Source organism: Bos indicus x Bos taurus, chromosome 4 (assembly GCF_003369695.1).
Source record: "Bos indicus x Bos taurus breed Angus x Brahman F1 hybrid chromosome 4, Bos_hybrid_MaternalHap_v2.0, whole genome shotgun sequence".
Lineage (NCBI taxonomy): Eukaryota > Metazoa > Chordata > Mammalia > Artiodactyla > Bovidae > Bos > Bos indicus x Bos taurus.
In genome coordinates this window covers 42,831,301-42,844,710 of record NC_040079.1, presented here as the reverse complement: position 1 = coordinate 42,844,710, position 13,410 = coordinate 42,831,301, and the positions used below count along the sequence as shown (strand labels likewise).

General features: G+C 44.5%; 1 protein-coding gene across 1 annotated transcript in view; it reads left to right on the top strand.

The window, feature by feature from the left end:
• The first annotated feature begins 4,134 nt into the window (after positions 1 to 4,134).
• Positions 4,135 to 13,410, top strand: part of NUDCD3 (NudC domain containing 3) — a 70,738-nt gene continuing 61,462 nt past the window's right edge. The window contains exons 1-2 of the mRNA XM_027539253.1: positions 4,135 to 4,632; positions 9,770 to 10,080. Of these exons, the coding sequence (XP_027395054.1) occupies positions 4,441 to 4,632; positions 9,770 to 10,080 (503 nt within the window). The 5' untranslated portion in view covers positions 4,135 to 4,440. The remainder of the gene's footprint in view (positions 4,633 to 9,769; positions 10,081 to 13,410) is intronic.

Genomic DNA, 13,410 nt, shown 5'->3' with positions numbered 1-13,410 from the left:
AACAAGTTTGATTTCATGTTGCTTCCCCAGATCCTGATGAGGTCTAATATCTAATGTACTGTAAGCATCAAATTACCTTTCTAAAAAAACGTTCTAAATTCTGAAATTCAGCTTGCGTATGGGATTTCAGGTATGGAACCATGGACCTGTGTGATGAGCAGGTGTTTACACGTCTCCTGTCTATGTGTGGGGAGCTACCATCGCTGTAGCACTGAATGGATACAGACTAGTGTCTTCCAGGGCGTCTGCCCTATTCACACCTCCACCAGCAGGGGATAAGGGTGCCTCTTTCCCTGCACCAATACCAACACAACGCTCCACTTGTTTCTGGGAGGGAGGGGAGTGGGGTTATAGATTGTTATCCCTTTCTAAAAAATACTTTTTTAAAAGAAAACTTTTTTTATTTTAGAATAGTTTTACAGAAAAATTACAAAGATAATACAGAGAGTTCCTGTATGCCCCCCGCCCGCCCCCCAAAATTTACTTGAGTAACACATTAGTGTGATAACACTTGTCAGTGTACCATGAATGAACCAGTACTGATAATTACTACTAACCCAAATCCATATTTTGTTTAGATTTCCACAATTTTACCCAGGGTCCTTTTCCTGAGCCAGGATCCTGTCCAGGACACTCCACAACACTGTTGTTATGTCTACTTAGGCTCCGTTTGTTTGTGACAGTGTTTCAGGCTCTCCTTTTCTTTGTTTTTGGTGACTCGGACAGTTGAAGATTGGTCAGGTATTTTAAAGAATGTCCTTCAAATGGGGTTTGTCTAGTGTTTCTCCCGATTAGACAAAGGTGATGGGTTTTTCGGAGGGAGATCACGAGGCAGAGAGCCGGTCTCAGCCTATTGTGTCAAGGGTGCCTGCAGTCACCGTAACTTGTCGCTGTCACACTGGCCCTGACCACCTGGCTGAGGTTGTGTTGGCCAGGTGTCTCCTCTGTACACTTATCTTGCACCTGTTTGCGTGGTGCACTCTTTGCAGCGAAGTTGCTATGCACAGCCCACACTTAAGGGTGAGTGGTTATGCTCTACTTCCTGGAGGGTGGAGTGTTTACATAAATTATTTGGAACTCTTCTGAACAGGGAAATTGTTCTCCATTTATTATTTATTCAGTATGCTATCTTTATCAGTATGGAACCAAGGATGCTCATTTTTTACTTTGGGTTTTAATATAGTGACTATTTGCTCCACATTTGGCCATTGGGAACTCTTCCAGTTGGCTCCTAGGTCCCTTTGATGTATTCCTTTCACTGTGGGGTTCCCCCCACTTTTTGAGCACTTTTGTACTTCCTGGCATTATAAGATAGTATAGGCTCAACTTGTATATTTCTATCCCAGTCCTAGAGTCAGCCATTTCTCCCAGGAGTTCCAGTCCTTCATCTGGAGATAAGATTAGAAATCAGGATCTGGGTGTTCAGTGTGTTTTGCTGCTGGGGCTTTGTTGCTTCTGATCCTCTCAGCTGAGAGAGCAAGGGCATACATATGTGAATACTGACCTGTATATGTACACATTTCTAGAAGTATTTCTATGAAAAGCCATCTGTATCTACATTAAGCTAAACAGGATTTTATGCTGATACCTCCAGTTATAACCCATAATCACATGAATCATTCTAGACTCCTTTCTTGCTTCTCTGTAGCCTCTCATGCCACTAATGAGAAGCCGGGCTCCACAACCCTCACCATTTACTTAGTTGTTGATTACCTTTATACATATGTAGGAGTCTGAGAAATGATAACCTACACTCCTGTGGAAAACAACTTTAGAATTTAGTGTTTACATGCAATTCCTTTTGCCTTTAGTCTTACAGACATCATTCCTTTCCAAAGTTACTTGGGTTAGCATCTTTCAGATGGGGTCAGTATCCCTTTCAGAGAAGCTGCTTCATACATTGAAAAAATATTTATTTATTTATTTTTGGCTGAGCTAGGTCTTTGTTTCTGCCTTCAGGCCTTCTCTAGTTGCGGAGATCAGGGGCTACTCTTTAGTTGTGGTGCGTGGGCTTCTCATTGCAGTGGCTTCTGTTGTTGCAGAGCACAGGCTCTAGGTGCATGGGTTCAGTAGTAGTGGGGCACGGGTTTAGTTGTTCTGCAGCATGTGGAATATTCCCAGACCAGGGATTGAACTCGTTTCTCTTGCATTGGCAGGATTCTTAACCCCTGGACCACCAGGGAAGCCCTTATACATTTTTAATATAGTTAAGATTCTTGCATCACATTCTTTATTCCATTCTGATTTTACAAAATCATGTGTGTAAAAGTTTGTTGGGGGTATTCAGGAGAACACGATCCCTGGTTGACCCTCTGGCTAGACCCAGGCAATGGGAGACTCCTCACGCCTTCCTCTGTCCTTGTAATGTATGCTCTGCTGCTCTGCGTACCATTCTCACAGCGAGAGTTGTTTTCAACAACATCTTCCTCTCAACACCTTGAGAGAGGAAGGTGTTTTTGAGACCATCTGGACAGTGTATGTGATTGAACCCAGTTAAGGTGTCTGTATAAACATTTGCGATTCTGGCAAAGTGGACGTGAAAATACACTGGTCTTGTGGCTGCCCAGGACAAGTAACTTTCCTTGCTTATTAAACCTCCTACCTACCAGTCTGAAGTGGTCTGCCTCTTTCTTCCATCTCTCCTTGCTCTGTGTTGTGTATACAGAGACTAGATTGTGAACAAAGATCCACTCAAAGTATTAGGACAGACCAATGGATATTAATGTGACAAAGTAGGAGACATTTACTGATACAATTTCAGATTTCACAGTGCAACTAATCTTTAAGAAACTACAATTTGTTGAATGTTGATGTAGTTTCCAAGAATACTCCTCACATTTATTTGAAAAGGCAATTAAACTGCTATTTGTATAAGACTGGGTTTCTCATACTTCAATCAAAACACCATACTGCAATGCAGTGAATGCAGCAGATGTGAGAATCTGGCTGTCTTCAATTCAATTAAGCTAGATAGTAAAGAGATTTGCAAAAATTTAAAAGGATGCTTTGTTTCTCATAAACTTTTACTGCTCTGAAGAACCTTACTTCTTTACAAAAATATGTTAACATGTTTTTATTATGTTAAAATGCATAAATATTTAAACATTTTCTGTTTTTATGTCCAATATGGTAACTATCAATAAACAGAATACACATAAAATTTATGGAAGACTCCAAAGAGTCTTTGATATATTTTAAGAATGAAAATGTGTCTTTTTTTTTTTTTCCTCCTTTTGGCCATGGCCACACTTGTGGGATCTTAGTTCCTGGAGCAGGAATTGAACCTGGGCATTCTGATGTGAGAGTGCAGAGTCCTAACCACTGGACCCTCAGGGAATCCCCTGTAAATAGGTCCTAAGTCCAAAAAGTTTCAGAACCGCTGCTCTAGAGCAATTTATGAGTTTGACTTTGTTTACAATTCATTAGAGTCCATACACTATGAAGATACATGTTAACTTGTAGATTTCAGGCCAGTAGAGATGCAAATCATTTCTATCCACTAGGAAAGATAATCTACATCATTTTATAGGACACCAGCCAGCGTTGTATCCAATCTAGCCATCTTACTCTGTTTTCTGAAAGCGTTATAAATACCCAGTTTCTCGAAAAGCTTCTTCAAACTAGCTTTATCATATCATTGGTTACTGTTAATTAAAATGGATAAATCTCTGATGTGTTCATTATATATTTGAGTAAGTGTTATGTTTTGAGTTTCAGATTATGCTTTGAAAGACACTTAGAACATGTATACATGCTGTCTGTGTATATATATATATACTATGCATACGCATATATACTATACACACACATATATATGCGTATATGTATATTTCACAGGATGGCACACCAGATTATTCTGCATCTAGCTCTTTCCATTTAATACTGGTACATGCACTCACTTGACAATCTTGTCTTCTTTTATTTATGCACATCACCTTGCATTTCACCCACGACTACGTTAGTAACGGGAAACACACCAACAGAAAGGTCTCAGTTTCCTCTTGGGACTCGCAAGCAAAGGGTTCTCGCTGTCCCGCCTAGTTTCTGGATATCCAGTCTGGAACACAGCCCACAAACCACGTGACAACAGCGTGGCTCACGTAACAGTTGTTGCCCGCGCTACAACTTTTCCGCCAGTTTCCAACATGGCCACTAGGCGCCCTCAATGCCGCAGCCCCGGGCCCTCTTGCGCTTCGCGGCCCACTTCTGCTCCTCAGCGAGACCGCCCGAGAAGCCCGGGGGCAATAGGGGCGGTGCCTGGGTCCAGTCGGCTCCAGCGCAGTCCAGCCCATCTCCACCGCGGGGGCGAACAAGAGCGGACCGGAAGTTTCCCGGGCGCGCTAGCGGCCGAGGCCGTTACTGCAGAGCACCGGAAGTGGCCATAGGCCGGCGTCCGGGCCGCGCCCGCAGTGAGTGAGCTTTCCTCCGGCCGGCGACGCCATGGAGCCCGGGGCGGCCGAGCTGTACGATCAGGCCCTGCTGGGCATCTTGCAGCACGTGGGCAACGTTCAGGACTTTCTGCGTGTGCTTTTCGGCTTCCTCTACCGCAAAACGGACTTCTACCGCCTGCTGCGCCACCCGTCGGACCGCATGGGCTTTCCCCCGGGGGCAGCGCAGGCGCTGGTGCTGCAGGTAACGCGCGGTGGGCGGGAACCTCGGGGTGAGGTGGGGGAAGATCGTGGGAGCCCCGATCCCCGCGAACCCGCTCCCGTAGTCCCCCACCCTCTGGGAGCTCAGGCTCCTGCGAGCCCGCCGCTTCCTCCGCTGCCGACCTCAGTTCATTCTCTGGCGCTTCCCCGGACCCGCCTCCTGCGGCCGCGGCTTCTGCCGAGATGCTAGTCTGTAATCAGTTTACTCCTGTGCGAGAGATGCCGGCTCTAGAGCAGCGTGGTCCGATAGGGTGCATTTGGATGTCAGAAGCGTAGGGCCCGGTCAGCTCCAGCAGCGCGTAACCCCTTCGAGTGACAGGGCCGGCCAGGCAGAGAATGAAAACAGTGCAGGCTAGACTGGGGAAGGGAAGGGGCGGCGGCAGCACGGACACCTGCACACCTCAGAACTACGACTACTGGACGAGGGGGAGGCTGTGTGATGGGTGTGGTTCTCTCATTTGAAACGTGACTTTTCACGTCGAAGACCGTATAATAGTACTTAATAAGTTTACATGTGAGCATATATCTGTGCATCCCAGGTTAAGCTTATGTTGGAGGCTATCATTCACTGAAGTTGACGTGGTATTTGAAATGTAATAAGCAAGAATTCACACTCTTAGCCGCCGCAGGCATTGGAGATACACTGGTTATGCGGATGGTTAAATAATGGTTTCTCTGCTTGGGACACTTACGCTATATTTAAAGAGATGAAATACAGTAGCAGGGATCTTTGCCTGTTATCTGACAGAGCCATTGGAAGGAAAGGAATAGAAATGATCTTTTGGAAATGAAGACAAGTTTTGTAGAGGAGGTGGAATTTTGATGGGATCAAAAGAGGATACTCAGTCAAGCATTGAGCCAGGAACCTGAGAAGGTAGAAATGCTGGCGATACCTCTCACTGTTGTCTAGCACTTTACAGTTTATAGAGTGATTTCAAAGGTTCATCTCGTGAAGTCTTGCTACTCACTTCAGGTTGGTCCGATATTACTTTCCTAAGTGCCTGCATGAAGAAACAAAAGCTTAGAATGTTTGAATAACAACCAGAGATGATATGGTCAAATGAGGAGTGAGGTTGGTATTCCGTTTGAAAACTTAAGGCTGTTCCTCATCCTTGTAGTGGTTAAGTACCATCCAAGTGATCAGAGAACTGTGTGTCAGAGATGGTTTTTAGCAAATCCTTTGGCAAATGAATAATTTCACGGAAGCCTGAGAAGTAGATAAGGTTGAATTTTATGTGGCAAATGAGGGTGCCAGTTCAGCAGATCAGGTGTTTTGACCAAACTCATCATATAGCTAGAGCTCAAAACTTCATTTTTCTGATTCCATATCTTTCTGTTCTATTATTTAACCAGTCCATTGTAGAGCGGCAACACTTTTGTCTAGGGTGATCTTTTGCAGAAAAAAGAAAGGAACATTTACTGAGCACCTAGCAGTTGTTACGTAATTTTTGTTCTAGGTTGTCATTTGTTCCTAACAACCTGAAAAGGTTGATCTTTCTCCTTGTTTTACAGGTGAACTGACAGGTAATTCATGAATCTGGTAACAGTATGTAAGACACCTGCTATGTTTTAGAGACTCTCAAAGGTTAAGACTTGGTGAACAGTTTAATAAAGTGGAGGTAGGGAACAAGGCAGAGAGGGGTGGGATGGGCCAGCAGTGACCCAAGGTTTCAGACCAGGGCACTGTAATATCAGTAGTGTATTCACTGAATTGTCACATGTGTTTAGGGGAAGAAGCTTAGTTTTAGACAGGTTGAATTGGAGATTGCAGACAGAAGTCTCTGTCCATAGGCTGTTGAATTGTGGGACTGAATCTCATGGGAGGTAGAAGAATCTGAGTGGTTTGAAGGAGAGGAGCTGAAGGTGAAGGAGCACGGCAGAGAGAAGGTGCTTTTGGAGGGAAGGACCCCAGAGAAGGAATTGGAGAAGCAAGAGGCTGTAGGAGTGGGAGGGGGATGGAGGGAAGTGGGCAGGGCAGTAAGTTCCATGGAAACCAGGAGGGACAATTTCTAGCAGGTAGTTAAGAGGAATGTAGTGTTTTTTGAAAGTGGTTCTCAATCGTCAGCATTGCCCAAGGAACTTTAAAAGAGCAGATGTCCCCTGGTTATTGTGGTTGAGTAGATCAGGGTAAATCCTGGGGAGCTGTTCTTTTATTCAGAGAGGCATTGGGCAGTGGGGTGCTTGGGGGTCTTTTCAGAATTCAGGCAAAGAGAGTTTGGATGGGAGTATTGTAGTGCTCCATTCTGGAACTCCTGTTTTCCCCTGGTATTTTGGGGTATGGGATGTTTGTGTGGTTTAAACCTTCTTCAATTTTTCCTCCCAGTTCTAAGGGCTTGCACAGCCAGGCTGTACAGTTTGAAGGACCTTTAGCAGGAAAGATGCATGTGGAAATTGTATTCCACTCCCTTATTTATTAGTGTATTTTAAGAAGACAGTAATTTAGACTGACATTTTGTTCATTTCAGTTGAACCTGTGTTTATTCTGGAGTTCAGTTTGGGAAGCCTGCTTAAAAGGTTACCACCCCCTCCCCCCCCCCCCCCCCCCCCCCCCCCGCCCCCACCACCCCACCTCCCCATGAGAGTCAGGAAAGCTAGCTCTTTTTGCTCCTCCTGGAGCTTCTTGGGAAGTCTTGGGAGACTCACTCTTCTCTCTGTCAATTGAGAAGGTTGCTTGGAGGTCAGGGACACATCTTCCAGCTCCGCAATCCAGAATTCTGAAATGAGTGCTGAGGTCAGCGGCGATGTGAGAGGTGAAGCACGTGTCATCTTAGAGGATCCGGGGGTGCTGAGTAAGCAAGGGCAGTGGGGGCCACAGTGTCATCAGGAGTATGAGGCCTGGGGTCCAAGGGAGGTCCCAGTGTTTGGAGAGAGCCCTTGCTGTTACTTCTTTTCTGGAGTTAAGATGAAGATGTGGTGTGTCAGGAAGATGAACGGCTCTGAGGGCAGTGGGTCTGGTGTCTGGTAACATTGACATGGGTGTGAGAGGAGTGAGTCAGGGGCTCAGGTTCTCTGGAGAAGCAGAGATAGGTACTGTTTCTAGTTTTTAACCTTAGGATTTCCCTTGCCTTCCTCTGCCTCCATTTCCTTTCAGTGTTTAGTGTGCTTCCTGTATAATTGTTTACTTTCTTCTTTCATTGGCAGGATCTTGGGCAAGTTACCCTCTGAGCTTAGTTTTCCCTCATCTTTGAAATATCAGTGCTATCTTCCTAACAGCATTTTCCTGAGGGTTGTGAGAGAATGTTTATAAAAACACTGACATTGTAACTTCTCTTGTTCTGTCTTCTGGCCCAGTGCACACAGCAGTTATTTAGCCCCTGTCTACATTCTAACCCTTTGGAAACTGACTTCTACACACTTTAAAACATTTTTGTTTTGTTAAGACTACTTTTTAGAGTAGTTTTAGGTTCAGAACAAAATTGAAGGGAAAGTACAGAGATTTCCCATTTACCCCCTGCCACCCCCACCCCTACAGCTTCCCCTGTTGTCAATATCCCCCACCAGAGTGGTGCATTTCTTACAATGGATGGACCTGCATTGACATATCATAGTCACCCAAACCCAGACTTCACTTTGGAGGTCATTCTTAGTGTTGTTCACTTTATGGGATTTGGACAAATGTATGATGACATGTATCCCTCATTATGACATCACACAGAGTATTTTCACTGCCCTAAAAAAATCCTGTGTAGTCTTACTTGTTCATTCCTTTCTCCCCTCAACCTCTGGCGACCACTGGTCTTTTTATTGTCTCCAAAGTTTTGCCTTTTCCACAGTGTCATATAGTTGGAATCACACATTGTGTAGCATTTTCAAATTGGCTTCTTTTACTAATATGCGTTTAAATAACCTCCATGTCTCTTCATGGGTGATAGCTCATTTCTTTTTATGGCAGAATAATATTCCATTGTCTGGATGCACCAGTTCGTTTATCCCATCATTTATTGAAGGATATCTTGGTTGCCTCCAAGTTTTGGCTCTTATGAATAAAGTTGCTATAAACATCCGTGTACAGGTTTTTATTGGTACATGTTTTCATCTTCTTTTGGTAAATACCAAGGGGCATGGTTGCTGGATTGAATGTAAGGGTCTCCTCCCACCCACTTTTCAACGTGGATCTTCTGGCTTTCCTGTCTCCAGCTGCCATAAGAGATATTTCTTGATGAGCCCACCTCTTGGCGCTGTGACATTTCCTCCTGTCATTCCTCTGGAAGACATACCTTTCATTCAAGGTCTGATGCAGACCCCCTTCTTCTAAGAGATGTCCTTAGCTCTCTGTCGCCAGAATGCTTGTTTGCACCCACATTCCGATGGCATCACATGTATCTATCACAGCCTTTCCTGTCAGACTTGTCACTTCTGGGTCTGTCCTGGCCACACTTCAGGGTTATGTGCACCCTTAAATAGTGCATGCAATATGCCGTTTTCCTGTGCACTTTTTGGATGGAGAGTTGCAGTACTTTTTTGGGTGTGACTGTGTCCCAGGAAAGATTAATGACTGATCCACATGCCAGAAAATTGAGTTGTTCAAGGGTGGGAGCTGTCGCTGGATTTTTGGTGCTCCTGGCAAGTTGTAGGCACGTTATGAATGTCTTTTGAATTCCCAGGGTGAGACTTGCACTGTCCCTCCTCCCATGCAGTATAGGACGATAGCAGCAACCCAGTGAGCCAGCCTGCACTGTGGACTGAAATTCAACCAATTCCCCATCTTCCCTTTTTGCATCTGAGTTGTTGGGGCTTTTATAGCTCCCAGCACCAGGACAATGGGTTCTTTGCATTTTGAACAAGACTCTCTGGGGCTGTAGAAGTAATGACAGATGAGACCATTTAGTTACACGTCTTTTGACGTAAATATTGGGCTCATAGGTGTGTAAATATTGTGAGCCTTGGCTTGTAAAAGTTTCACTTTTTCATTGATTTTTGGAATTCCCCTGTTAAAGATTGTTTTCGTAGTGGCTTTTGGTGAATTTGAAGTGCATTTCCATTTTGCTAGTGGGAACATCTTCTTATCTATTGCTTTTTCATTCTTTTTTTTTTTTAAACCAGATTTTGCTGTATTTCTACAGAATGTGTGATACAGTACTGGCAGATGAACTCAACACTGAATTGCTGTTTGATTTTAGGTATTCAAAACCTTTGACCACATGGCCCGTCAGGATGATGAAAAGAGGAGAAAAGAGCTGGAGGAGAAAATCAGGAGGAAGGAAGAAGAGGAGGCCACGGCGGTGGCAGCTGCCACAGCGGAGCAGGAGCCAGTTCCAGCCCCGGTTCAGGAGGTGGAGGTAGACTCCACCACAGACTCAGGTGGGCCCCAGGAGCCCCCAGGCCCACGGGGCACCCTGCAGGAAGTGGCTGTCAGCTCTGGGGAGGCAGAGGCACCGGGAGCAGATGCTGGCGCTGCTGAAGCCCCCAGGGAACCGCTAGCTCTTCCCAAGTAAGAATCTCTACTCGGCTGCTTCTTTCCTTTCTTTTTCTTTTCCCCCATCATGATTTATTACGAGGTACTGAATATAGTTCCTTGTCCCATACAGAAGGATCTTGTTTATCTGTTTTCTACATAGTAGTATGTGTCTGATAATTTAAACTTATAACTTATCTTCCCTTTTCTCTTTGTTAACTGACAACTTATCTTCCCTTTTCTCTTTGTTAACTGTAAGTTTGTTTTCTGTGTCTGTGGGTCTGCTTCTGCTCTGTGTATAAGTTCATTTGTATCTTTTTTAGATTTCACGTGTGAGTGATATCCTATGATACTTGTTTTTTTCTCTGTCTGGCTTACTTCACTTGGTATGGGGTATGGTAATCTCTAGGTCTATCCATGTTGCTGCAGATGGCATTATTTCCTTTTTTTTTAATAGCCCAATAGCATTCCATTGTGTGTGTGTATGTGTGTGTATCACATCTTTATCCACTCATCTGTTGATGGCCACTTGCATTGCTATCATGTCTTGGCTATTGTAAACTGGGGTGCATATGTCTTTTCAGATTAGAATTTTCTCTGGATATAGGAGTGGTATTGCTGGATTTTGTGGTAACACTATTTTTAGTTTTTTAAGGAACCTCCATGGTGGCTGTACCAATTTGCATTTTTACCAACAGTGTAGGAGGCTGGCCTTTTCTCTACATCCTCTCCAGCATTTATTATTTGTAGGTTTTTTAGTGATGGCCATTCTGACCAGTGTGAGGTGATACATCATTGTAGTTTTGATTTGCATTTGTCTAATAGTGATTTGATCATCTTTTCATGTGCCTGTTGGCCATCTGTACGTCTTCTCTGAAGAAATGTCTGTTTAGGTCTCCTGTCCATTTTTTGTTTGGGTTCTTTGTTTTTTTTGTTATTGAGTTGTACATTATTTATATATTTTGAAAGCTGTAGGTCAACTAGTTCAGTCCTCTTCCTTTTTCTCTCTGTAAGGTAAGGTAATAGTCTGCCCACAGTCATACAGCCAGTTAAGAGCTTGAGCCAAAGTTAGAGCACTGGGTTCATAGAGTTATGCTTTCCCATGAGACCTACTTATCCGTGTGGAAGTTTCTCCTCAGAGTCTTGATTCTGTTCTTCCCCTGCAGAGTAACTGCTGAGATGCAGGCCTGCGATCCTCTTGGTCTAATGCACACGTGAAGAAGTTGTCTGATACGGGGGACTGTGGACCCAGAGTTCCCCCCAGAGTCTGCCATTTAGTAAATGTATTATCTTGGGCAAGCAGGGTCACTTTTCTGTGTCTCCGTTTTCGCCTTTGCAATGCAAAGGTGGTAATTACAGCACCTGCCTCACTGGCTGTCGTGACTGTTGAATGAACTAAGGATCATACAGCGACTGAGTGGAAGGGCTTCAGTCAGGCCCTGTGTTGGTACTTGTCTTCACTTTTCAGAGGTTCCGCTCCCTGGTGCTTCACTGCTCCCATTTGGGTGAGAAGAGCTGATACCTCCTTGTGTATGAGCTGAGGCAGTGTCTGAAAGACCATGCTGCTCCTGGCCTGTTTCTGTTTTTAGGCAAATCTGCTTTCTTCCCTCTTTAATAGGACCGCTCCCTGCCCTCTCCTGGGCTACCTCTCCTGCCTCATCCCTTCTAATTTAACTTCCCTTCTGTTCTTCCCTCTCCTTGCACTGTGCCTGTGACCTGTTCTGGGGAAAATGAATTTTTTGGAGACAGGTTGGGGCAAGACAGCAGAGTCTGAAAGGCTGAGGTCGACTGCATGGAGGATCAGTGCCTGTAACCACCATGTGTTCAAGAGGGGGTTAACTGTATGTGTGAGAAAAGCCTGGAAGGAAATACGTTATGAGTGGAATTGTGAGTGGTTTTCATTGCCTTTGTTCTTCCTTACTATATTTTCTAATTTTTCTATAATGATTTGTATACTTCATTTTACTAATTTTTTGCATTCTTTTTATGTCTAAAAACTCTATTAAAAGAGGGGGTTTATTTTTGATTCATGAGTAATAGATTAGAATAGCTGCCTTGTTGTTTTGCAGAGACCCTATTCTTAGACCAAAGAGTTGTGTTCTGGGTTTTGTGAATCCTACCCTGGTGTAAGTATAGACTGAAGACTTGGGTGTGTCCCAGAAAACCTTAGACTGATGCTACAGGCTCAGTGGTTCCAGGGACTGAACCTTCTTGGCCTTCAGGTACTTGCTGATTTTCCGTGAACAAAATAAGAAATTGTGGTCCAGATCTCTAGCTCGCTCTGACAGACACTGCTGGGGCAGCTCTGAAATGGAACATGAAAGCCGTCCTTGTCCCCCTAGTCCCTCCAGTCAGTGCCCAGAATCACTTATCCTGTGAACTGTAGATCTGGAAATCGAAAGAAAGAAAGTGAAAGTCGCTCAGTGGTGTCTGACTCTTTATGACTCCATGAGCCTGCCAGGCTCCTCTGTCCATGGAATTCTCCAGGCCAGAATACTGAGTGGGTGCCGTTCCCTTCTCCAGGGGATCTTCTCAACCCAGGGATCGAACCCAGGTCTCCCACATTTCGGGCAGATTCTTTACTGTTTGAGCCATCAAGGAAGCCCCTGTAGATCTGGGGATTCTGTTAATTAAATAACCTAAGACAGTTACTCTTGAGGTAGCCACACAGGAGCACTGCCTTTCCTGGGTAACCTGTCCAAAAACCAGTTACCTAGAGTCTGATTTCCAGTTTGAGATGACTGATTTCTGATTCCTCCTGCTTGCTACCTGTTTGCTGGTGGTTCTGCCCAATGTTGGGTAGTGGTGATGGCAGCTTCTCTCAGTCTACAGGCAAATCATTCTTTGGAGTCAACTCCTTGTCCCCAGCCTAGGCCCTGCCAACCACCGGTTAAAGTTTCTGCAGTGTACATTTTTGCTTATACATAAAATAATGTGCAGATTTTTAACACCTGCAGATTTTTAACACATGCCACCTCAGGGCTTAAGATGCCCAGTTTTATTCCTTAGAGAAGAGAGCATTTGGGCACACAGATTTCCTTGTCCATACAAGATAGCTTTGAGAACATGCTTACTTTCTGCAGGGGAACTTCACAGTATATGAAGCTTCACAGCTTCACAGTGTCTGAAGTGAAGATACTGTAAAAAGTACTGCTTCGAGTCCCAGTGTTTCTATTGTACTTGACCCAGTGAACTGTGCTCAAAGGACTTCTAGGGATACTGCTGGGAAACTTTCAGAAATGCTGATGACATTACTGTTGCTGTGAAAGGAGAGGGATGCAAAATCAGTACTATCAACATCCTAATGGCTACATTGGACACCTCTCAGAGCAGCTGGTGGGTGGGGTTTGCCTCTGATCCCATCTC